This window comes from Podarcis melisellensis (assembly GCF_964234715.1).
Source record: "Podarcis melisellensis genome assembly, chromosome: 8".
NCBI lineage: Eukaryota > Metazoa > Chordata > Lepidosauria > Squamata > Lacertidae > Podarcis > Podarcis melisellensis.
The window spans coordinates 44,540,035-44,563,626 of NC_138540.1; the positions used below are offsets into that span (position 1 = coordinate 44,540,035).

The following is a 23,592-nucleotide window of genomic DNA, read 5'->3' on the forward strand; positions in this document are numbered from 1 at the left end:
TAAACTCCAGTCTAATTTGAGGTGTTGCACGTTGAGTATAGGATACCTCTATGCCTGCAGGAGGCAGGGTACAAATAGGTTGAAAAACACAATTCCTACAATAATTGTGCTTTCTGGCCCTTAAAGTAGGTATAGCAGAGGGTGGCAGTCCTACTGGGTTGGGTATTGCTCAAAAAATTGTCACATTAAAGCAATGGCCTTCCAGATGTTGCTGTACTAGAATCATCATCCTTGACCATTTAGCATGTTGCCTGGGGCTGATGGGCAAACTACATGTGGAGGGCCCGTTTCCCAGCTCTTTCTTCAAAGGTTTCTCAAATCTCGCCTTCCTTTCTGAGGGGTGGGCGTGGGACTAAGCTACAGAAAAAGTTTTATTGGACAAATGTTTTTGGATATGCAATATTGTCCTTTGGGGACCATAGTAACTGCCAGACTTTGGGAGACAGCCTTCTATGAGCTGTTGAGAGAATGTTGGTGTAATGTGTCAAAAAAGCTCTAGAGTTTCAAGGAAGAGAGTACTAAATGCTCAGTTAAATAGGACCTCAGGGAACGTAGATGTTCCAAGGTGTTGCAGTTCTTCTGTGTGTATTGCTGGAAATGCAGTTAAATGCACCCCTTGGAAATGAGCTGGCTTTTGCTTGGAGAATGAGTTCCCTCTTCACCTCATCACTGCACATCACTGTCAGGTGTTTTGTGGGGGGGGGGAGAGATGTTTCTCTACATTGAGGCGGTAAAATGCAGCAAACCCAAAGCAAGGAAGTCCAAGATCTCTAGTGTCTTTTGACATATGCATTTAAAGTGAATTACCAAGGTAGCGATTTTATTGTTGTACAAAAGTACTATATATTCCATAATGAAAACAATTTGAAACAAGACTGTACAGAACATCAAGTAGAAGCATTTGCCTTCAAGGCAAATGTGTAACTTCCTCATCAAGAAAGCAGCTCAATGAGGTGAATGGAAGAAGGAATGAAAAACGTTTTCTCTGGCATTGTAAGAAGGGAACTGGAGTTTTTTCTGGGGGTACCAACAAGATGGCACTTTGCCCCAAGGCATATATTGAAAGTCTCTGGTCAGCGGCCTCAATCTAAAGGCATGATCTGAAAGGAAAAAGGAATGCGGAGGGAAGAAAGCAAGTGCTGGTTGGTGAAGGGACCAAGTTGGTCTTCTTGCCATTACAGGTGACGTTCTATATTAAAGAGGAGCAGGGAGTAGTCTTGTTAGACTTTGCATCAGTATGTATGATGGGAAAGAAATGGGAGCTTGGAGAATGTTTACAAAACACTGAAGGTAGGGTTTAGACAGAAAGTGATCACTGCCACCACTGTACATGGTTCAAAGGCACTGTTTAGCTTGGCTTAATAGGCTGCTCCATCCTTCTCTCCCTTCAACTCAGGCAGCAGAGGCCAAGCTAGGGCTCATAGCTGTGTGATGATGGTTTTCCTTGGAGGGTCCGGACAATCTTGAACCCACGGACAGCCAACACAACGGCAACAGCGAAGGCCACAATGGCTGCCGCAGCAAAGAAGCCCACAGCGATCTCTGCTCCATGCAAACTGCAGCCAAAGCCCCTGTAGCCTTTGCTCTGGTAGAGGTTCTCTCGCTCTTTGCACAGGGAGGAGGCATAGATCTCATGAAGGCGATGGTAGTAGAAGTACAAAGCTGGCACAAGACCAATTGCAATGGTCACATCCAGAATGGCCTCCGCTATCAGCCACGCTGGGCAACGCCAGGGCACTCGGAAGAGACTAGCCACAATTTGGAAGCAGGCAAAGGCCATCAGCGCCCCTCCAACTGCCATGGCCACCTGGGCCGGTGGCACCTTGAGTTGGTGGAACTGGGCATCCAACTGCTGTGCCTTCTCCCCGTCAGCTCCACTGAGGCCGCTGTAGGCCCCGCCGTATTGGTAGTAGTAAATGCTTCCCAGACTGAAAAGACCAGTGTAGCCACCTGTCGAATTGTAGGAGACTGAGCTGCAGATGACAATCAGCATGCAGAGGAGGAGCTGGAGCTGTTGGCAGCAGGCTAAGAAGAAGCAAGGGCAGAGGGGTGCTGTTAGTGCCATTTCTCTAGTGCTGTGGGGCCCTCAGCCTGTGTGGAAAATGGAGAAATGGGGAAGGCACTTGGCCCCTCCAGGTCCACTCATAGAGGTCAGCTTTGTGGGTAGATTGGATCCCAAAACTTACTGGGGTTAAGGGAGCATATCTGAGCAGGCAGCGACTATCCTTCCTTCCCTGTTTCTACCAGGGCATCTTCTGCCCCAATGCCACATTGAAAGACTTTTCATTCCTGGGGTAGTGACCTCAGGATAGGGAACCCCAGGCATCAAATATTGTTTCCTGGGTTCCTCTACATGGCTTTTGGGACTTCCCCAGGCCATGCCCCATGCAAGCCTCACCTCACGCCCCTGCAGTGTTTTACCTGCTGCAAGAATGCCCCCTTGAATTCTGATAATTTGTCTTGCTCCCCTGGTGGAGACACAGGGAGAAAGGGATGTGTGAATAAATTAACATTTGTTGCCCCACCCACACTGGCCATATGGCCCCTGTAAAGTTGACTAGAATGGAATATGGCCTTTGGGCTGAAAAAGTTTATTCACCCCTCTTTTCTGCCGGGAGGAAACTGGGGTGACCTGGCAGCCTCGTGGGTGCCACCCCACTCCCTGGAGGGAGCTTGTGCTGACCACAGAGGCCTGAGGATTGACGGCTGAGCAGCACTCACTCACTGCACCCCTTGCCAGCAAGCTGTGGGGCCACAGGCCTCCCCTCGCGACTTTTGGGCAGCCTGCGAAGAGGGGGTGGCAGCGTCTGGCTGGCAAGAACCCCGTCCCCGCGAGGCAACAGCCCTTTTGCCCGCCCTATCTGGGGAAGCTGCCAGTGGCTTCACCCACACCGAGCTTGCCAGCGGGCAGCGGCAGTGGAGGAGGAGGAGCTACAAACGCAACCCCCCCCCCATCGCAGCCCGAGCGCCTCATTCCACGAGGGGAAGGGGGCGTGTCGTCGACATCGTACCGCCCTGACCCACCCCATCTTGGGCCAGTAGGGACATCTAACCCGGCCCGGGCCCTCACCTCTGGCCGTGCACAGGGCGCGACATAGCGGTTTGTCCAGAAGGCCGCCTCCGCCTCGGGCCTCGGCAGGGGCGTCCAAAGAGGCCAGTGTGGTGCCTCGGGAGGGAGGGGGGCGGTGCTGCTGCTGGTGCTGCTGCTGCTGTCGCCACGGCCACGGCTGCTCTCCTACCGCCACCACCGCCGGCCGGTCGTGACGCCAGTCCCGCGGCTTCCCGGGTCTCCTCCCGGCGTCCGCCATGGCTCATAGCCCTGGCGCGCAGGGAGGTCTGGGTGTGGCGTCCCAGGTGAGCGCGGTGGCGCCGCCTCCTGGGCGGAGATTGGCCGGGGCTGGTGTAGGTGGGAGGCAGGTGTCCATCTCGCCTAGGAGCCGCCGCCCGACAGAGGGGGCTGGTCGCTGCCGGCGCTTGCCGAGGGGCGCTTCTCCAGCAGCCGTCGAGGAAGTCAGGGCGGGTCTGGAAAGGGCCAAGGCAGTCCCTGGACAAACCGCTATTGCTGCCCGTCCAGGCCCAATGTTCGGTGGTCCTGGTGGCCGTTGGCCTTCCTGGTCCCAACACAAGATGGCTTTTTTAAGGATGTAGCGGGAAAAGATGTCCAAGGGCGCCAGGGCTTCTCCGCCATAGGTGCGCCCCTCCCTCCCCCGCCCGACTCGGCTGCTCGCCCATTTCCCCAACCAAGCACTGCCCCACGAAGCAGCGGTCTCTTGGCCATACCTGACTCTGGTAACAATCCAGGATTAGAGGGAAAGGAGAGAACTGGAGATCCTTCTCAGCACCCTGATGGTGGCACTGCCCTTTGCAGCCTTGGATGGTCTCCCTCACTGGCTTTGTGTTGATTCTGAGCATCAGGGGTGCAGAACTTCCTCATTCTTGTGGGACTGCACAGAAACCACAGGACAGGAAGGAATAGAACCACTGCCACTCAGTGCTTGTCCATCCATGGCTCGCCCTCTGCACATCCAGTTGAGCAGGACTACAAAAAGAACCTAAGCCCATGGGAAGGGCGTGGCTGCTGCCAGCTAAAGCAGAGGCTAGATGGTTCTCTGTTCTGACGGTATTCATTCATTCATTCATTCATTCACCTGTTCAGCTAAATGCAGGAGGCAGGGATGAGGAACCTACAGCCCACTACAAAATCCCTGTCACCATCAGGCATGCTGGCCAGAGAAGGCTGATAGGAACAGTGGCGTAGCGTGGGTTGTCAGCACCCGGGGCAAGGCAAGTAATTTGCACCCCCTAACCCGTGGATTTGCGCCCCCTAACTCATGGATTTGCGCCCCCTAACTCATGGATTTGCGCACCCTAACTCATGGATTTGCGCACCCTAACCCTAACCCCCATAGGTTGCGCCCGGTGCGGCCCCCCCCCACACCCCCCACGCTACGCCACTGGATATGAACTGGAGTCCATCTTGACACCAGAGAAGCCCAGCAGATGGATCAGGCTAAGGTGAGCCCTCTAGCCCAGCATCTTGTTTCCAACAATGACCAGTCAGACACCACTGAGAGTCCCACAAGCAGGATCAGGATGTTGCCCACCCACAGCAGCTCAGATTTGGCCTCTGGACATGGAGGCTTAATTCAGTGCTCATGGGTATTTGCAGTTGCTAGACTTCTTCTCCTCCATGACTTCATTTTATGATCCTGTTTAAGCTGTCTGTCTGCAAAAAAAATGCAGTTACTTTTGGTACCTTCATTATTTTGAGCGTGGAACAATTACTCATTTGCTCTACCCAAAAGTAACAAAGGGAAGGGATTTACTTTCTCTCTGTCTTCTCTTACACAAACAAAACCCGCTAATCTGGGCAATATAACTGTGTCCCATGATTTCAGAAGCTGATTTCAGAAAAAAGTTACAGTCTTTGTATCCCAGGGGTTCTCACCAAATGCAGCTGGAAAGCAACCTAGAAAGCAACTGAAGCCCATCCAAGGAGGAGACCTTTTCTGCGTTCTCTCCTCCACCTGGCTGCCACCTTCACCACCTTCCTCCTCTGCTTTCCAGCTGGAATTTCAACCAGAGGCTCTCCCGAGAGATTCTCATCCCCAGGTACCATTATCTTGGCTGAAGGCACCTTGTATCTCAAGGGTAGGCAAGAGCAGAGAGCATTGTGCCACTATGGCTTGATGGGAGGAACCTTTCACTTACTGTCTTCTTTATATTTCAAGTGGATGCCATGCCAAAGGCCTGCCTCCTCTCCGTGGCCTGAAGTTCCATGATGCCTTCATGGTGAGGGTGAGGCAAGCATGGGCTCAGGTGTGTGTGAGTTGGCCATTGGTATCTGGGTTCTGAGGGCTTTGGGGAAATGCTAACCTAGTGGCCAGCCAGTGCTGCCGCCTCCCCCCCCCACTGTGGCATTTTTCTAGCCAGATGGTGTCACTCAGGTGAAGCTGGTGAGGTTTGGCTCTGATACATTTCTCCCTTAGCTCTGAACCCTTCATTGAATGATTTTGATGAGGGAGGAAGAGGGGTTCTTTTGCATTTGGGTACTAGATTTTGGGTACTAGCATTTTGTGGAGGCCTCCTCCATAGCACTTTGTGGTCACTGATTCAGCATCTTAAGAAATGCTCTTTGTATTTCTGCTCAGGGGCATTTTGTCCATCTAGGTATCTCTTGGAGACTTGTGGGACCGAAGTACTTTAAGCAGCATTTCTAGAGGCAGAACTTCTGCTTTGCACAATGAGAAGGTCCAAGTGGAATGGTGGAGGCTGCTCCATTAGGGTGAATGGAGTGCAACCCTACCAACCTCACTCTGCCCTCAGCCAGCCCCACCTGGACTTGTGGGTGGGTGGTGAATATGGGGCTTTAACCGTTTTGTCCCCTGTATAGACTTGATTAAGATGGTGTATTTGCATACACACATGCTTAAGCCAGCAGTCTGCATGCCTGTGTTTGGGTAGGGGAACTTCCAAGGCCCAAATCCAAATTGGAACCATAGCAGGGAGCAGACAGATAAAGTTGCTCTACCCTGACACCATGGTCATGTTTTGGATTGTGGCCCCCAGCCTGGCAACGTGTAGAAAAAAAAAACTCCTTCATTTAAGAGCACAGATTCTGTGATAAAATAATTACTGGTATCCTGTTGGAACACCATCACCATCACCTGTTGGAACACCATCACTGCTAGCTGGCAGTGGTGTACTGATTACCATCTAGGTTGCAAAATGTACTCTGACTACTATAAAATTAAGAGCCAGGGAAAAAAGGAGGGGGCTGTGTGTGAATGGGATGTGCTTTTGCTCTATTATGTTTGAAGTGTATAGGCACAAGTTTATATGGAGGGTCCATGTCCCCTTTGTTTCTAAGAGAAGTTGTACTTAAGCATAAGGGTTTTTTTTAATGCAATACTGTATGTTAAGAAACCTGCGTTTTCACATGTATTCTATATTACCATTTTTGTATTGAATTGTGGTGGCCTATGGCTTTGAACAAGAAAGTGATACTTTAGTCGGACCCTCAGGGCAGCCTGGAGCCAAAGTTATGAATCACATGCTCTGGACAAACAAAGCTGTGTTGTCCCTCCCTCTGGGCCTTGCTAGGGATTGCTGCTGGGATTTTCCATGAAACTGTAAGAGGGAAGGTGGAAACCGGTAAAACCAAAGCACAGTGTATTTTGCAGTTATCTGGATCCAAAAAGACAAAGCCAGAAGGAACTTGTGTTCTGCATAGATGGCATCCTTGCATCTGATTTTAGGCAGTGGGAGGAGGCTGGGCAGTAGTGCCACGTGGCAAGGATGTTAGGACATATTTGTAGCAATGTCATTGTGGGAAGCTCCCTGCAAGATTTGCTGTTCCAAACTTGAATGATACTGAACCATAAAAACAAACATGATTTGTGAAACTCCTCCTCAGACTGAACTCTCTGGGAAGCGTTGTCTGCCCTTGGTCTCCATTCTCAGCTGGTGCCCCCCACACTCATTCCTCCAGGCTGCCACTTAACAGACACATTCCCATTTCCTATCATTGCATCTTCCATAACTCTTTATGAAATAAAATATTCTCTTGCATTCAAATAAGCCCCTTCCCATCTCTGCCAAGGTTGTCACAAAATGTCATTAGTGCATTGTGCATGGGAATGGGGGTGTCTAGTATTTTATCTGAAACTGCTCGACTTCAGTGTTTGATTACACAACCTCTGGAGATACTTTTGTTCATTCTGTGGGTTCTTAAGATACAGTACATTAGTTCTCGCTGGTTGTAACAAGCAGCATTTTCAGCCACTGTGAATGGGATGTTTTGCTTTAACATTACTTCCTGTAGGCTGAGCAAAATCATTAAAACATCAGCAAACATGTTTATAGCAGAATGCTCTCCTAATTAGTCATGGTTCCTTTCACTTCAGTGTCCTTTCATGTGAATTTGGCGACTCTTTCAGTAGCAAGCAGGTGAAGGGAGGGCAGCAGTCAGCCTGTTTAAAGGGCATCTTCTTAGATTTCCATGACCTGCCCTAGTGTGAGGTGGGGTCAGTAAGGTGCATGTCCATGAAAGGGGCAGTAAGCCTGCCAATCTTACCATGGAACTGGGGTGGAGAGAGAGAGACTTAATTTATCTCTACAGACACTATAAACCTAATGGGGGAACAAGAGCTCTTGGGAGTGTTTATGCTTAGAGTCCTTCTGCCTTATGCTCTGCCTGCACATACATACAAATAAACAAATTGTGTATCCCAAAGACACCACAAGCCTTCACACAGCAGCCTTCATTCCAAAGAAACCAAACCCATGGTATGTGTTGGGACCCCTGAAACTTTACCGCTTGGAGATTGGGTTGCATATAACAACACTTCCTAGAATCTGCAGAACTTTCTGAAATTCCACAAGTTTTGATTTTGAGGTAGGCAATTGGCACAATGTTGTTGTAACAACATCAGCTTCCTTTGAGTCCATCAGCTTCTATCATATTTTCCCATCTTTTTAATGTATTCATTTATTGGTATTGGTATTGGTATTATAAGGTTGCAGGGCAAGTAAGGAAGGCACAAAAATAATGGTTGGTATTTGATGCTAGTTCCACTCTGAGCAGACCCACTGAAGCTAATGGTCATAACTAACTTAAATTCATTCAAGGTGATGGAAGGTCATGTGAGGAAGACCTGCTTGGTGGTGGCTATCAAGTTCAGGAACACACTTCCTGGGAATTCAGCTACCACCAACATCACCCCAACTTCTTTCATCTGCTTTGCATGTAGAATGTCCCAGGTTCAATTCCTTATAGCAGGCTTCCTCAACCTTGGCCCTCCAGATGTTCTGAGAATATAATTCGCATCATCTCTGACCACTGGTCCTGCTAGCTAGGGATCATGGGAGTTGTAGGCCAAAAACATCTGGAGGGCCGAGATTGAGGAAGCCTGCCTTACAGCATCGACTCAGGAGAGTATACATGCAGAACTGCAAAAAATGCTAAATATCTCTTTCAATAAAAAACCAGAGGCCTACCTCCTGGGAATAACAGATTTGGATATTCCACAAAAGAGGAAGGGTATCTTTTTATATGCGACGACGGCAGCAAGAGTTTTGATCGCAGCAAAATGGAAGAGTAATGAAATCCCCTCTATACAAGATTGGATCCAAAAGCTGACAGAATATGCCGAATTAGATGGTTTATCAGAAAAAATAAAGAATAAATCAAAACAGGAATTTGTTTCAAAATGGGAGGTTTTCAAAGAAAATCTGAAAAATAAATATAGTAGTTTAAATTCTGTTGCAGCATTCGAGGAACTTCAGTAATAGTTGCAAGGTAGATATAAGAAATTAGATTTATTGAGAATGTTTAATTATGATAAAGGTGTGTATTGGCAATAAGTAATATGAATTTGAAATATGGAATACACGGGAAGTTGTGTCTTTAGTGTTAAGACCAATAGATGTTTTATTGTTTGCTAAGAAAATTATGTGTCTATGGTTATTTTTGTAATTTGTGTGTAATTTGATATTTGTGTTTTTTTTCTTTTTTCTTGTTGTATAAATAAAAAACTTTATTAAAAAAAAGGGAAGCCTGCCTTACAGCATCACCAGGTAGGAGTAGGAGAGAACCTCCCTTCCTGAAACTTGGTGAGCCGTTGCTGCCAGTAGCTGCAGGCAGTATTGAGCTAGGTAGACCAATGGTCTGACTCTCAGGCAGCTTCCCATGTTCCAATGACGAGTGATAATATTTCTCTTTCATTGGGTACTTGCTTAGAACACCTGTTTCGTTTTGTTCTCCTTTCTGTGATTTTTGCTGGTGTTTATACTGCTAGCATTAGGTATTCCTTTTTGTGTGTGTATTTGTTTGCTCCCCCAGACTTACCATTTTTGGTGCTGAAATAGCAGCGGATGCTTCTTCTAATACCCAAATGTTTGACTGCAGTCCTGTAAGATGGTTGCTGGTGCTTGGGAAGGGGAGCAGGTACAAAAGACAAGGCTTTCAGCTGCAGCAATACAGAAGGATCCCAGTTGCTGGTTCTTTCAAATCATGGCACTTTGCTTTTTCTAGCAGCCCCTTGAACTGCCTGAATGTTCCTTTGCAGTTTGGCATCCAGTGGAATGCAGCGTCATGAGCCAATAACTCTTTCTGTGCTGTTGTGATTGCTGTTGTCATGTCTGTAATAAACTTTGCTAGATCCTGGCCATTCCTAGAAATCTTTGTACATCAACCTTATTCTTTGGACCAGGCATTCCAATGCTGGCTTTGATTTCAGTTGCATCAGGTATTAGGCCATCTTTGGTTAACCTATGTCCTCAGGATTTAATTTCTGACATGACAAATCTGCACTTTTCATTCTGTTTCAGGTTCCTCTCCCAATCCCTGTCTGGAATTGGCTTCAGGCATTCTTACTGATGTTTACCTACTATGATGTTGTCAGTTCAACATATGACGCCATCATACAGGGGGCCATCATACAGGGGGCCTCTTCAGTCATTACCATTAAGTGGCTCTTGAAAACATCTCTTGTTTTGTTTGGCCTTTTATTGACTTTCTATGTGAGTTAGTAATGTAGTTGCTGCTGCTTTACTGTATTTAGTGGTGACTGGTTTAAACGAAATGCTCCTTTTAAAATATTTTATTGTTTGCTAGCTTTTGTAATGTTAATGTGTAAATGTATTAAAGTAAATAAAATGGCAACTGGATCAGCCTTTGGTACCTATATGGAGCTGAAGCGATACCAAATGGTAATTAAGAGAAAATTAATCGCTAATGATCCAAATGTCCTAAATGGGAAGCATGTGAGGCAGATCCTGCAAGAAGGAAGTTTCTGATTAGTAGCCTTGAAGAGCTGCAATGACACTTGGCTGTTCTGCAATCAACAGCATGAGCCTGTGAGTTTCTGAGGAAAGTACACATCCCTCAATCTGAAATCTCTGTTGTGACATGGGAAATTTGTGTTTTCAAAATTATACACACAGTGTGCCTAATTCAAGGAATGTGTTTAGCTGCACCCAAGCAACCGGCTGTGCGGTTTTATCCCTGACTATGTGGAATACAATTGTTTTTGCTATACTATGTGGAGCCGGAGGAGTGGCTGGGAACCTGAGGTGGTTGGTGCCTGCCCTGTTCCTGGCAATTGCGTAAGAATGACACCTGAAAAAGTGGGTGACATATGTGAAAAGACGCCCCTTGAAGTCATCCGAGAGCCTTCCTGTTGTTTGCTTGGCACCTGGCTGCTCCAAGGCCATGGAGGTGAAGAGGGCAGAGGCCGCTACACAACAGGCCATGCAAGAGGATGAGAATGTGAAGTCACTAACCAAACATTGGTGATGAAATTAGCCAATATTGACTTGGCTTCAAAGGAGGGGGAGGGCGGGAGGGGGGGTGAAAGCTCTCCACAAATGGGAGAAAGTGGTTCCTGCTGCCTTCCTTTCCCCTCCCTTCCCATTGCACAACGGCTTGCTGTGGAGAGTCTCATAACACAAGTCATGGTAACCTTCCCCACCCATCAAGGCATGGAGTTCATTGTCCTCCATGGGGGGCCCTGTGCAGATCTTTGGTGCTGGATAGAAATAAGGTCTCTTACTGGTGCAGCTTGACGGCAGATAGAGGAGGGAGTTAAATCCAGCTAAAAGAGAGTGAAACCCAAGCACTGCAAAGGGGAGAGAGGAATGGGGGACCACCACCCCGCGCCCTAGTCTATGAAGTGGCATCTCTTGATAAACAAAAGGCTGGAGAGGCTGCTGTTGGATCTGCGAGCAGGAACCTCCCTAGAGCCAGTCCTCATGTTTGGGGAGGAAGGAGGCAATGGAGGCAAACCCCCAGAAAGTGAACGAAACAGCCAGAGGATGCTGTGGTGGCTGAAAGCCTGATGGGGAGGGGGGAATTCCCCAAGGTAGGCCTTGCAAAGAGCCTCTTAGACTGCAGCCCATTTGCCCCTTCAAGAGCAGAGAGGCAGCACGAGCCACACCCACTTGCCCAACTTCTGCTTCCTGCAGCAGCATCACCAGGGCCCCTGCCAAGCTGTAGGTGCCTTCCTGGTAGGCAGAAGGGGAAGGGGAGAGTTTGTGGATGCTGCCGGCTGTGCTGTGCGTAAAAAAAACCTCCAAGGATGGAGGAGACTGGATGGAGGATGGAGCCTGGGTAGGAAGGTGCCAGAGAGTCTGCTGCTGGCTTTGCACTTCTGGGGCCGAAGGAAAGGGGAGCATCTGGGATGGGTTACTGGAAGAGCTGCTGATGCATTCTGTGTGCATTGCGGGGAATCTTTCTCCCACGGTGCTAAATAGACCCCTCACCATTCTCTGTGCTCTGTCTAGGGATTCCTCCCCACAAAAGAGGTTTCAGGTGGTGTTGCCCCCATAGCATGCCTGTCGCCCAGCCTTTCTGAGGGGAGCACTTTCTGGAGGCTTCTTGGGCAGCACCTGTGAGGTCCCAAATGTTTAGCAGTCCTCCCTCCCGCCTGCAGACTGCCAGCCTTACGTAACTCAGGCTATCAGTTGATGCAAAGTTGAACCAAAGGGCTCCTGTCGACTGAACCTTGCAAGGTGACATGCAGAGTCATTGCTTGCATCAACTGGGAGGGAGGGAGGGAGGGTGCCTTGCCAGGCACATTATGGTGGGGGAGAAATGTCTCAAGGCCAGCCTCGCTCTGCTGCAGCTACAGCCTGCAGAACTGGGCAGATCTTGGCACCAGCAACGCTTCAGGGCAGGCAATGGGGAAAGGAGTCACAGAGCCTGATGCTTGAGGGTGAGCCTGATGGGGCCCAAGAATTGGCCTTGAGGGACAGATGTTGACCTGGCACTGCCAGTCATCCTGTTCTCTGTCCTCAATGTTGTTCTGGCTGTGGAAGAGACCTTGTGCCACTTGCAAAGCTGGGAGGGGGGCTCCTTGGCACAGAAACACTATTGGTGCCAGCTAGAGAAGGCAAAGCCTGTAATTAAGGGTGCCTTGCAATGCCAGCAACTATACCTTGACCAGCTATACTGACTGGTGGGCATTGTTTGCTTATGGGTGTTTTCTGAGCCAGGCTGTTCAGAAGCTACCAATTTCTTTCTGTCCCTCTAGGCCCGAGGTAGATACACATCCATTAGCTGCTTAAGCTAGCTCTCCACCACTTCTCCAGCAATGAGATCTGCCTCTTTGCTGGAGATTAATGGGGTCCTCGCCAGGCAGGTACCCTTTGATCTTCAGCTGCTGGGGGTGTGGTGGGGCTGGCTGCCTGTGGTTGGAGGAGGGCGGTAGGACTGTTGTTGCTATCGGGACACCTCCTCTTCGCTTGCTTGCGTGCGTAGATGTGGGTGGGGGGGAACATTTGGGACTCATTAGTGCTTTGCAACGTGGAGCTGGAGATGATGGGATGAATGCAGCTGATTGCATCAGGCCAAGACTGCCAGGCTAAGCCTTGGACCACTGAGGCACTGAGGAAATTAACACACCCCTCTCCACTGTGGGCACCCAGCCTCTGCAGGCCCAATATTCTCCAGCAATGAGGGTTGCAATCTGGCTGCCCCTGGTACTGGAGGGGTGGCATACTCACCTGACCTGCCAAGGCCAGACTGGGAGGGCCCCTACCCCAATTTTGTGCTCGCACTTCACAAACGGGATCAGTGAGCTGTGGGGGTGTGGATGGCAGTCGAAGGGTTAACATTCAGGCAGTGTTTGCTCCAGATGTTTGGAGCTAGACTATTCCTGAGTTGGTGTGTCTGTGTGTCCTGATGGGAGGGGGGGAGTGCAGCCCTCCCTATCAGCCAATCATTAAAGGACTCCAAGCTGACACCCAGTTCTTGGCTGGGAATCTGCAATGGGGCCCTGTTGTGCTCCTGCCCGCCTATCCCACATAAAAGGGCCCAGGGAAGGCTCTGATCTCCCCATTCAGCAGCTCCAGAGCAGGCAGAGCGGCCTGCCAGGTTCATCAGAGGTGCCTCGTTCGCCCACCTTTGCCACCACATAAAGCTGCAGCTGCTGCCACATAGGTAAGAGGCTCCTTGAGGTGCCACCTGTAAGCCTGACGGGGTCTGAGCTGGTGTCCCCGGTCCCCGGGATGGAACAAGCACCGCATGAAAGGCTGCAACAAAGTGGCTGAGGCAGAACTCGGGTGCTTTTCCTGGGACACCCCTGACCCAGCATGTACACCCTCCGGAGACCAGGAGTGACCTCAGCAGACACAACAGAGAACCTGGAGGTGGACAATTGCAAAAGGGCTGGCTTGGCCTCTTGGGCCAGCAGAGGCTCTGGAACAAGAAACCGAGGAATTCTGGTGTCGGCGGAGAGTGGTTTTGACGTCTGTGTAGCTTGTTCCAAGAGGAGCCAGGACTTGAGGTGGCTCGGGGTGGGGGGTGCAGGCTGGCTTTATCTTGGGAGCCAGGTGGCACCACACCTGCAATCAAATTTACTGCCATTATGATTATTGTTTCATTCTGGGAGTACAGAGAGGAAATGACTTTTCAGCCAGTGTGAAGAGGTTCTTTGGCCTTTTGCGGCTGGCACCGGAGACTTCTTAGTTGTGCCCCAGGCTCTCGTGTGCCCTTCTTGCCCAGGGAGCCACCAGCTGCCTCTCACTCACCTTGCTGCTTCCTTTGCCACATCCCACCAGCTTTGCCTTCTCAGCTCTCTCCAGCTGTGCCAGATTCTTTGGAGCAAGACAGGGGGACGGAGGGAGGGAAGGGGGCAATGCAAGTCATATTTCTCGCAAGGCAAGAGCAGGGCCCCTTCCCATCTTTCTCTCCTGGTCCAATGTTTGTTGGGTTTCCCCTCAGTGTTTTACAAGGACAGTGGCTGGCTCAGCCCTTGGATCTTGCCCATAAGATCCCTTGGTGGTTATTCTCAGGTTCCGGTGACACTGTTTGGGCTTCTCAAATTGCATTTGAAATTCCTGACAAATTATTCCCCTTTGTTCTTAAATCTGTTTCTAAAATTAATCAGTTTGACTTAAAAAATAAATACAGTTGTACCTTGGGTTACATACGCTTCAGGTTACATACGCTTCAGGTTACAGACTCCGCTCACGTAGAAATAGTGCTTCAGGTTAAGAACTTTGCTTCAGGATGAGAACAGAAATCGTGCTCCAGTGGTGCGGTGGCAGCGGGAGGCCCCATTAGCTATAGTGGTGCTTCAGGTTAAGATCAGTTTCAGGTTAAGTACGGACCTCTGGAACGAATTAAGTACTTAACCCGAGGTACCACTGTAAATCATGGCTTAAAGACAAGCAGCCTAAAACACTTTACAAGATTTTTCATAGTAGACCAAAATTCATTTATACACCCCTTTTTTGAGTTCCAACACTGCTTCAACAATACTCTCCCACTCATCTTAACAGCAACCCTGAAAGGTAGGTTGGGAGAGAATGGCTTCCCTGAGGTCACCCAGTGAGTTTATACTGGAGATGAACTCCAAAGTGAAGAATGGGGGTGTCCTCCCACCTCCAGCACTTAGGCACAACTAGACAAGTATGTTTTGAAAGAGAACTCAGTCAAAGCCTGCCCAACACACACACACACAGTGGTGTCTTGTCATTCACATGCCAAGTACATGCTGTCCCTACCACTGTGGGAAGGAGGGCATAGAGGGAAAACACATTTTCCTCATCCAAGTTGGCCTCTGGCCCAACTGCAGTTCTTGCCCCACTCCCCGCACATCTCCACCCCCTTTTACCGACTTCCCTGCTGTGAGGCTTGATCAGGGTCCTGCTAGGGGGGTGTGGCAGCTGACTTGGCTCCTCCTGAACTAAGAGCTGCCTGCTCAGGACTGGTGCTTCCACCCATGGACGTAGCTTGGATTTTTGTTGGGGAGGGGCAGAATCGACATGATTGGTCAGTTCAGAATTTCTATTGTTTTACTTGACCTGGGGGGGGGCAGCTCCCCCCACCGCCGCCCCTTAGCTATGCCCATGTCTCCACCCAACTCTGCCATGGCAGTGGCCTTGAGCAGATAGCAGCCTTGAAGAGAGGATTGTGTAATCAGGGATGCGGGCCCACCTGCTCTTTGCACTTCCTTTCCAGAGATGGAATCCTACCTGATCCATGTGAATGGCAAGACGTCCCCGCCCTCCATCCTCGATGTCCACGTCAGCCTCAATGGCGGGAAGGGCCCTTCTCCGGGCAAGGGGAAAAACCGCAAGGCCCACTGGGCCGTCAGGGCTTCCGAAATGTCCAAGAGGACCTTCAACCCCATCCGAGCCATTGTGGACAGCATGAAGGTGGAGCCCAACCACCAGAAGCCCCTGATCTCTCTGTCCATAGGTAAGCAGGTGGGCTATGGAGGGACCATGAGGTGGGGGCTCCTGCCAATGCCCCACCCTCAAGTGACATGGATTCCCCTCATGTTTCCCCACAGGGGACCCAACTGTGTTTGGGAACCTCCCAACAGATGATGAGGTCATCCAAGCGATGAAGGAGTCCCTGGATTCTGGGCAGTATAATGGCTATGCCCCCTCAGTAGGTAAGTCCTGGGAGACGCTTTCAATGTATGCAGCCCCTATTTTGCTTTTGCTGCAAAAGTCTAACATGCCAACTCTTCTGGGATTCCTCTACACAGGTTACTTGTCTTGCCGGGAGGTGGTCGCAGGCTACTACACCTGCCCAGAAGCCCCCTTGGAAGCCCAGGTAACTGACTGCTGCATGCATTGCCATCTGACCTTGATGCTTGATGGGGATGTTGCGAAAATTAGCTTTTGCAAACCCTGGCCAGCACCTCTGCAACTCACTGTACTGGAACTGGAGCTTGCCCAGAAAGGATCCTGGGCCTGGAATTTTTATTAGGAGCCCAGGAAGCTGCTTTATACTGAGTCAGACAACTGGTCCACCTAGCTTGGTATTGTCCACACTGACAGGCAACATCGTCTCTCCAGGGCTTCAGGCAGGGAGTCTCTCCCAGCCTAAGTTGATGCCACTGGGGATTCAACCTGGGACCTTCTGTATGCTAGCAGGGACCCCCCTTCATTCCAGGCTCCTGGCCAGGAACCTTTCCCTCCCCTTCTGTGCTGCTTCTGGGCTAGTCTTTCCTGGTGGTTGCTACCCGCCAGGCTCACGGCTGCCTGCTCTGTTTCCTCTTCCTTTGCAGGACGTGATCCTGACAAGCGGCTGCAGTCAGGCCATTGAGCTGGCCCTGGCTGTGTTGGCCAACCCTGGGCAGAACATCCTGGTGCCACGGCCTGGTTTCTCTCTCTACAAAACCCTGGCTCAGTCCCTGGGCATCGAGGTCAAATTCTACAACCTCTTGGTAAGCTGGGGCAGGAGGTGGTGCAGCATACCCTCCCCACTGCCTGCAGAGAGGCATGGCACAAGGAGGAAGACAAGCAGGAGCTCCCTTGCAGGGCTCTGCCTGCCTCTCCACAGAGCTCAGCTATAAGAAGGGCTGCCTGTGGACCCGGGTTCAAGGCCTGGGGACCTGTTCTCCATCTCCCCTTCTTTGGACTGGGCCCAAACCCAGGCTGGGAGGAGTTGCAGGGCTCTTGGAAGAGAAAAGGGAGGTCAGTATCCTGACCAGTTGACAGTTGCTCCAGCCGCCATCCCTTTTCACCTGCCCAGGACCTCTGGCCCACCCTGACCCCAGCAGGAAGCCTGGTTCATGGGCACCAGGCTGAGGTCCTGAAGTGGGGGCATTCCTCACCTCTTCCTCCCTTTTCTTCTCCCTGCAGCCAGAGAAATCGTGGGAAATTGACCTGAAGCAAATGGAGTCACTGGTGGATGACAAGACAGCTTGCTTGATTGTGAACAACCCATCTAACCCCTGTGGCTCTGTTTTCAGCAAAAGCCACCTCCAGAAGATCCTGGCAGGTGAGGATCCCCCACTCTGTGTGTGTGTGTGTGTGTGTGTGTGTGTTGTTGTTGTTTTTTTCCCTATCCCAGGCCTTGCTTTGGGGAAGAAAGAAGGAAACAGAGTCTGGGGGCTGACTAGATTTCTTTCTGTCTGTCTGTCTTTTCCTGCTCAGTTGCCTCCAGGCAGTGTGTCCCCATCTTGGCTGATGAGATCTACGCTGACATGGTGAGTGAGGCAGAAGCACCCCTGGTCCCTCGGAAGGCCAAGCACAGCAGCTGGAACCCTTCTTCCCAGGAGAAGCCCCCTCCCACCTTCTGACACATGGCTGGGAAAGCAGGGGGTGGGGTGGGTCTGCCTGAGGTGGCTTGGTCTTCTTCCCAATCACAGCCAGCTGCACTAGCATCCCCCTTACCTGCTTTACACGCCCATTAGGTGTTTCCATCACTACTTACTCTGGTATTCCTCCTTCTGCACTCCCCCCCCCACTAGGTGTTTGAAGACTGCAAATACGAGTCCCTTGCAAAGCTCAGCACCAACGTGCCTATCCTCTCCTGTGGAGGCCTCGCCAAGCGGTGGCTGGTGCCTGGCTGGAGAATGGGCTGGATTCTCATACATGATCGCAGGGAGATCTTTGGGAAGGAGGTAAGTTGGCAGAACTCGGTGCTGCCCTGACTTTCTGCACCCGGTCCAGGAGCTGGTGTGATGGAAGAAAAGAGTTCATGCCCCTCACCACTTCACAGCCACCCTCTGAGCCTGATTCATGTAGCCTTTGTGCCCCAATGCCCACTGTCTGTGCTAGGATGTCAATGAGGCAGTGTCCCCTGCCTCCTGGGTCTGGTCAGTGAAAGGCTGCCCAAGATGCCCCCTACTCCAAATGAGCTCTGAACAGGAACAAGTTGGTTTGAGTAGCAGCTGCTTCTTGGGAGGGCCAGGAGATCCCTCCCCCACTTCCTGTGCCCTCTACACTGGTGCGAGTTCTGCACAGGTTCCCTCCATTGTACCCATGGTAGGATGCAGACTCTCTTTCTCACCTTCCCAGCTCTGCCTTTGGTTTGGGGGCACACTGAGCCACAAGAGGGCTCTTGCTGTGACTGCGGAATTTCACTCTCTTAGATCAACTTGGGGATCAGGTAGTGTCCCTCCCTACTGAGCTTTCTCTCCTCTGTGCATCTTTCAGATCAGAGACGGCCTCCTGAGGCTGAGCCAGAGGATCCTGGGCCCCTGCACAGTTGTCCAGGGAGCTCTCAGCCGCATCCTTCGCCAGACGTCCCCGGAATTCTACCACAACACCCTCAGCTTTCTCAAGGTACATCCCTTCTCTTTGAAAGGAAAGGGAGAAAAGAAATAGGAACAACAAACACATAAGCAAAACCAGGACTAGACCAAAAGAGCTATTAAAAACAGAGTGGGTGGGGAGCACCAGGGAGGGCTCATGCCTCACAAAGCCCCTCTTGCTTATCTCTCCCAACTCCTTGGAGGGCAACAGGGATGCTCCCCAGCCCATAAACACCGCTTGGGTGGTGGGAGTGGACAATGTGGCTCCTCTCACCCTGGGAAGCTGCACTGGCCTGGAGGGGGCAAGGAGGTGCTCAGCACAGCCCCCACAGCCCCTCCCTGTTTTGCCCTTTGGAAATGATTGGCTCATTTAATAATCCAGCTTAGCATGAATTGGTCAGTGAAACTGTTACAGTTAAATGAATGTGCATATTAATGAAATCTCTGCATAGATTCCCTTTTGAGATTCCATTGATATGCTAGTTCAGAAGGATGCACCTCAGCTCAATGGTAGAGCAATCTGCTTTGCATGCAGAAAGTCTGAGGTTCTACACCTCCAGGCAGAGCTTGGTGAGACTCTCTGTCTAAAACCCTGCAGGGCTGCTGCCTGTCAGTGCAGTCAATACTGAGCTGGATGGGCCAATGGTATAAGGCAGTTTCCTATGCTCTTGTGAATGTTAAGCGTCCCTATTTTATTTTCATCCAATGTAGTAATATATACTCTGAACTATTCCCCACCACATAGCACATCAGAGCCAAACACTGTGTCAAAAGCTTTGCTCTTTTCAGCACTGGGAAGACCCAATATTCATGGCAGTGAGCATGGAAAGAAATGACAGCTGTGGGATGGGGGGGCGCTCTGGAATGCACACACCAGTGCAAGTGTGGGCACGGCTGGCAAACAGGTCACTTTTCTGTGGTCCCATCAGTTCCCAGGGTGGGCAGGTTTTAATTCATCAACAATGTGCCCTTTTAAGCCTTTATCCATGGTGAACGTGTTGGGTGGTCCCAGTGGGGACCCTGGGATGCTTGTGCCTGCAATCTGACCTGACTCCTCCTCCTTCCATTTGCAGTCCAATGCTGACCTCTGCTATGATGCCCTTTCCACTGTCTGCGGCTTGCAGCCTGTCCGGCCGTCGGGGGCCATGTACCTCATGGTGAGTGGCTCCCTGTCACTTGCAGAGCTTTGACCCTGCAATGGGCAAATGCCAGGCAGATCATCCCTAACTCTGTGTTTCCTCCTCTTCCTTGCTGCAGGTGGGCATTCAGATGGAACACTTTCCAGAGTTTGAGAATGATGTGGAGTTCACAGAGAGGCTCATTGCTGAGCAGTCCGTCTTCTGTCTGCCGGCCACGGTGAGCATCTTTATTCGCAAGAGAGTTATGGGAGGCCCTGGGAGTTACTGGAGCCGCGGGAGCTGTACTTGGCAGAGAAGAGGTATTCAGCTCGGCTCCACTTTCCTTGGGCCTCTGCTGCTCAGCTGGCCCCCACCTGCCTTTCCTCTCCTTTAGCTAGTCTTTCTTCTAGATGCTTGCGATTCGCAAGGCACTCCCACCATGCATGGCATGAAGGGGCATTGCTTGCATTTCACAATCTCACTGCCAGCTGGCTCAGCGCCCACACCCCTGGCTGCTGAACAATGGCACCTTGTGAGGTGCCGTGAGGCTCCCTTCCCCAGATCCCCAGCCGCCTGCTCCCTCCTGCTACATGGGCCTTGGAGAATGGCCATTGCACTTGCCGGCAGCACCATTCCTTGAGACAAGCCTGTTGGATCAGGCCAATTGCCCATCTGGTCTTGCATCCTGTTCTCACAGTGGCTGACCAGAAGTCTGTGAGAAACTGACAAGCTCAGCACTCCTTGTGTGGAACAACAAGCAAGGCAGAGACCCTCCACAGGTGCTGTCACCACGTTGCTTGCCCTTGGTCGACTCTACACTGACTAGCAGCAGCTCTCCCAAATCTCGCTTGGAGAGAGTGTCCCCTTGCCCAGACTGTTCCATTGGGAAAGGCAGGGAGATCAGCCAGGAATATTCTGCATGCAAAGCAGGAGGTGTTGACCCTCCCCTTAACATGCCCACCCCAAACTCCTTCACATTTATCCTACCCGGTCTTGGTGTCAGAGTCTGGTGTGTGCAGGATTTCCAAGGCACCAGAGATGGTCCTTCGAGGCTCTCGCGCCACTCCTTAGGGAGTCAGCCTTGTAAAGGATCCACATGGTGGCCCCTGATGCCATCTCAATGGTCCTCTTCTGCTTCTTCTGACAGTGTTTTGAGTACCCCAACTTCTTCCGTGTGGTGATCACAGTGCCTGAGGAGATGATGGCGGAGGCCTGTCGGCGCATTCAGCAATTCTGTGAGAGGCACTACGAAGGCGGCGAAGGATCCCAGGACCTGGAATGTGACAAGTAGCTGAGGGTCCCTGCCTGCCCGCCTGCCCTCCTGCCTGCCTGCCTCCACTCCTCCTGCAGGGAGTTGGGCTCACAGGGCCTGTGCCTCGCCAGCCCCTGTCCACTGGCTCAACACCACTTCTGTGTGCCACAGCCTCTGAAGCCCCCGCACAACCATGACACTTGCCTGGAAGTAGATCCCCACAGAGACACTCCTCCCCTGCAGGCCCCCTCCTGCCTGTGCCCAGGGCAGCCAAAGAACTCCAGCAGGCGCTGCTGGCACTGGGTGCTCCTGGCAGCCTCTGCAGTGGTGTGCTGTTGCTGGAGCCTCCCAGATGCCCTTGAGAAAGACCTGCCAGCCCTCCCAACCTGTCCTTCTGCAGAGACCGTGCTGAGTCCTGGGCTGGCACAGGCCACCGTGGGCACCCGTCTCCCCCTTTCTCCCACCCATGTCCTCCTGTGCCTGTTTGACGTTCATAAGTTATTATACCTTTTGTATGAATAAATGCATGAAAAATACCTGGCCTTGTGACAAGATCTGGCTTTCTTTCCTCTGTGTGTCAAACTCTCTTCCAGCAGCAGCAGCCACAAATCAAAGGCCAGGGGAAGACTCAGGGAGGCCTGGGCACTGCAGGAGTTCTTGGGACTCCTGACCTGATATGGAGTCCCAGCAGGAGTGACACCTGCTTTTCGCTTTTCCATTTCGGCCAAGGGCAGTGTGGAAGGAAGAAGGGAGGAAGTCCCAGAGACATACCCATCTCCTCTTCTGAGTGTCCTTCACACCTTCAGACCTATAATCTGCAATGTGGTTTAATAATAATTTCCTCTTCCCAGAAAACTCTGAGAACTGTGGCTCTGTGAAGGGAATAGGTGTCATCTAGCCAGGGGTGGAAGGAGGGGGGCGGTGCGCCCCGGGTGTCACCACTGGGGGGGGGGCGTGACAAAATGCCAGGCAGCACTCACCGCAGGGCCTGCAGTGCGCCCGAGCCATGCGTCTCTCCTGAGAAAATGCCCCAAATGGTCCGCCAGCTGCCTCCCCCTCAGCTGTAGGGCAGCTGAGTGGGAGGAGGCAGGCAGACTCCTCGGAGGCCCCGCAAAGCATCCTGCCCCAGCTGCCCTGCTCCGCGGGTGGCTGGCCCTGCCCCTGGGCGCAGGGCACGCGCGCCGCCCCAGGCGCCTGATCGGCTTGCTTCGCCGTTGTACCTAACAAGTCTCAATACCCTTAACAAACTAGATTGTTTCCTGGAAGCCACGACTGTTTAAATTGGCATGATACTACTTTTAATGTATAGGAGCAGATGAGAAGTATAGTGTACAACAAGATATACCAGCACTGAGCAGTTAAAATAAACAAAGGTAGTGCCAGAAAGGCAAATAAAAAGTCATTCACCAGGTGTCAAGAGTTTCCTGAGGGAGAGCAGTCCCATTTCAGGGGTCCAAACATCCTGAAAGGTCCTTTCCTGGCCATCTGTACTTCACTCCAAAATGAGGAGGTGCTTTGGGGCAGCACAGTTGTTGGTAGCCCTTTACTGCAGTAGTATTAGCCCTGCAGTAGTATTAGCCCTGTGGGTTAAACCACAGAGCCTAGGACTTGCCGATCAGAAGGTCGGCAGTTTGAATCCCCACAATGGGGTGAGCTCCCGTTTCTCAGTCCCTGCTCCTGCCCACCTAACAGTTCGAAAGCACGTCAAAGTGCAAGTAGATAAACAGGTACCGCTCCAGCAGGAAGGTAAACGGTGTTTCCGTGTGCTGCTCTGGTTCGCCAGAAGCGGCTTAGTCATGCTGGCCCCATGCCTCGGGAGCTGTACGCCAGCTCCCTCGGCCAATAAAGTGAGATGAGCACCTCAGCCCCAGAGTCAGTCACAACTGGACCTAATGGTCAGGGGTCCCTTTACCTTTATTAGCCCTGCAACCTAGCATGGGCAAGTTCGCCTCTCTGGAGATGGGGATATTATTATATTTAATCAATTATTATGGGAAAGTTAATCTAAAGCAGAATGCAAACTGGTCTAGTGTACCGGTAATTGTTTTCTCAGTGAACTGGGCCTGCAATGGCAAAAAAAGGTGGTTGGGTGGAATCTCTTGTGTTGACTGAGCACCCATTTCCAGCAGTGAACAGCCAAATTGAGCAGGACTTAATCTCCACTCACCAGCTGATTCAGGAAATGGTTTGCACTGCAACCTCCTGCTAAAACAGAGGCCTCCCCCCTGCCCTGTTTTAGCAGAAGTTTCTATGCAAACTTGCATAGGATCCCCTGCTAAAACTATGGCAACCCTCTCTTTTTTAGCAGGGAGTTCCGAGACACACCCATTCCTGAATCAGGAAAGTGTGTGCATCAGAATCTCGTACTGAAACGGATAGATTTTTAAGCCATCATTTTAGCGGGGGATCTATAGTTACACCTGATAGGATGAGAAAAGAAACCATCTCTTTTGGAAGCACTTTGACACCCTGATTTTGGGACTTACAAGTACCTTGCACATGACTTTGTTGTGCCATCATGTGATTGACAAGTTGGTGCTCCCACCCCACCAAATTTGGCCTGTGAGGCTGATCTGGATAAGGATCTAGCCCATGGAGTCACAAAGGTTCCCCTTCCTCCTGCTAATAAAAAGGCTAAGGGGTCTTTGCATTTTCCCCTCTCTGCATTTGTTTCACAGTGACATAGGAAGCTGCCCTGTACACAGTGTCTAGCTCAGTTGCC

The 23,592-nt window shown here is 51.1% G+C and overlaps 2 protein-coding genes and 2 long non-coding RNA genes across 4 annotated transcripts; 1 reads left to right on the forward strand and 3 right to left on the reverse strand.

Annotated features, from left to right (window-relative positions):
* Window positions 1-1,001: 1,001 nt before the first annotated feature.
* On the reverse strand, window positions 1,002-3,351 carry MARVELD3 (MARVEL domain containing 3). Its single transcript, XM_081921634.1, has 2 exons — window positions 3,071-3,351; window positions 1,002-2,025 (listed from the first exon to the last, which is right to left on the reverse strand). The coding sequence occupies exons 1-2, from the start codon at window positions 3,306-3,308 to the stop codon at window positions 1,412-1,414; spliced, it is 852 nt and encodes a 283-aa protein (XP_081777760.1). The 5' UTR covers window positions 3,309-3,351; the 3' UTR covers window positions 1,002-1,411.
* A 290-nt stretch (window positions 3,352-3,641) lies between these two features.
* Window positions 3,642-4,521, reverse strand: LOC309375731. Its single transcript, XR_014171017.1, has 2 exons — window positions 4,456-4,521; window positions 3,642-4,237 (listed from the first exon to the last, which is right to left on the reverse strand). It is a non-coding gene; the product is annotated as an uncharacterized lncRNA (long non-coding RNA).
* Window positions 4,522-5,534: 1,013 nt separating this feature from the next.
* LOC309375732 lies at window positions 5,535-9,342 on the reverse strand. The gene is made up of 2 exons (XR_014171018.1): window positions 9,076-9,342; window positions 5,535-8,428 (listed from the first exon to the last, which is right to left on the reverse strand). It is a non-coding gene; the product is annotated as an uncharacterized lncRNA (long non-coding RNA).
* Window positions 9,343-13,286: 3,944 nt separating this feature from the next.
* TAT (tyrosine aminotransferase) lies at window positions 13,287-21,406 on the forward strand. The gene is made up of 12 exons (XM_081921633.1): window positions 13,287-13,441; window positions 15,467-15,706; window positions 15,801-15,905; window positions 16,002-16,069; window positions 16,527-16,685; window positions 17,104-17,242; window positions 17,398-17,450; window positions 17,715-17,867; window positions 18,403-18,531; window positions 19,574-19,657; window positions 19,758-19,856; window positions 20,766-21,406. Exons 2-12 carry the CDS (start codon window positions 15,469-15,471, stop codon window positions 20,907-20,909), a joined length of 1,371 nt encoding a protein of 456 aa, XP_081777759.1. The 5' UTR covers window positions 13,287-13,441; window positions 15,467-15,468; the 3' UTR covers window positions 20,910-21,406.
* The last annotated feature ends 2,186 nt before the right edge of the window (window positions 21,407-23,592 follow it).

What these genes read in the sequence shown, in the direction of transcription:
- TAT (XM_081921633.1), top strand. Translation starts at nt 15,469, where the DNA reads ATGGAATCCTACCTGATCCATGTGAATGGCAAGACGTCCCCGCCCTCC. An exon ending in CCTCCAGAAGATCCTGGCAG is followed by an intron (nt 17,243 to 17,397) that starts GTGAGGATCCCC and finishes TTTCCTGCTCAG; the next exon opens with TTGCCTCCAGGCAGTGTGTC. An exon ending in ACACCCTCAGCTTTCTCAAG is followed by an intron (nt 18,532 to 19,573) that starts GTACATCCCTTC and finishes TTCCATTTGCAG; the next exon opens with TCCAATGCTGACCTCTGCTA.
- MARVELD3 (XM_081921634.1), bottom strand. Translation starts at nt 3,308, where the DNA reads ATGGCGGACGCCGGGAGGAGACCCGGGAAGCCGCGGGACTGGCGTCAC. An exon ending in CGCCCTGTGCACGGCCAGAG is followed by an intron (nt 2,026 to 3,070) that starts GTGAGGGCCCGG and finishes GCTTCTTCTTAG; the next exon opens with CCTGCTGCCAACAGCTCCAG.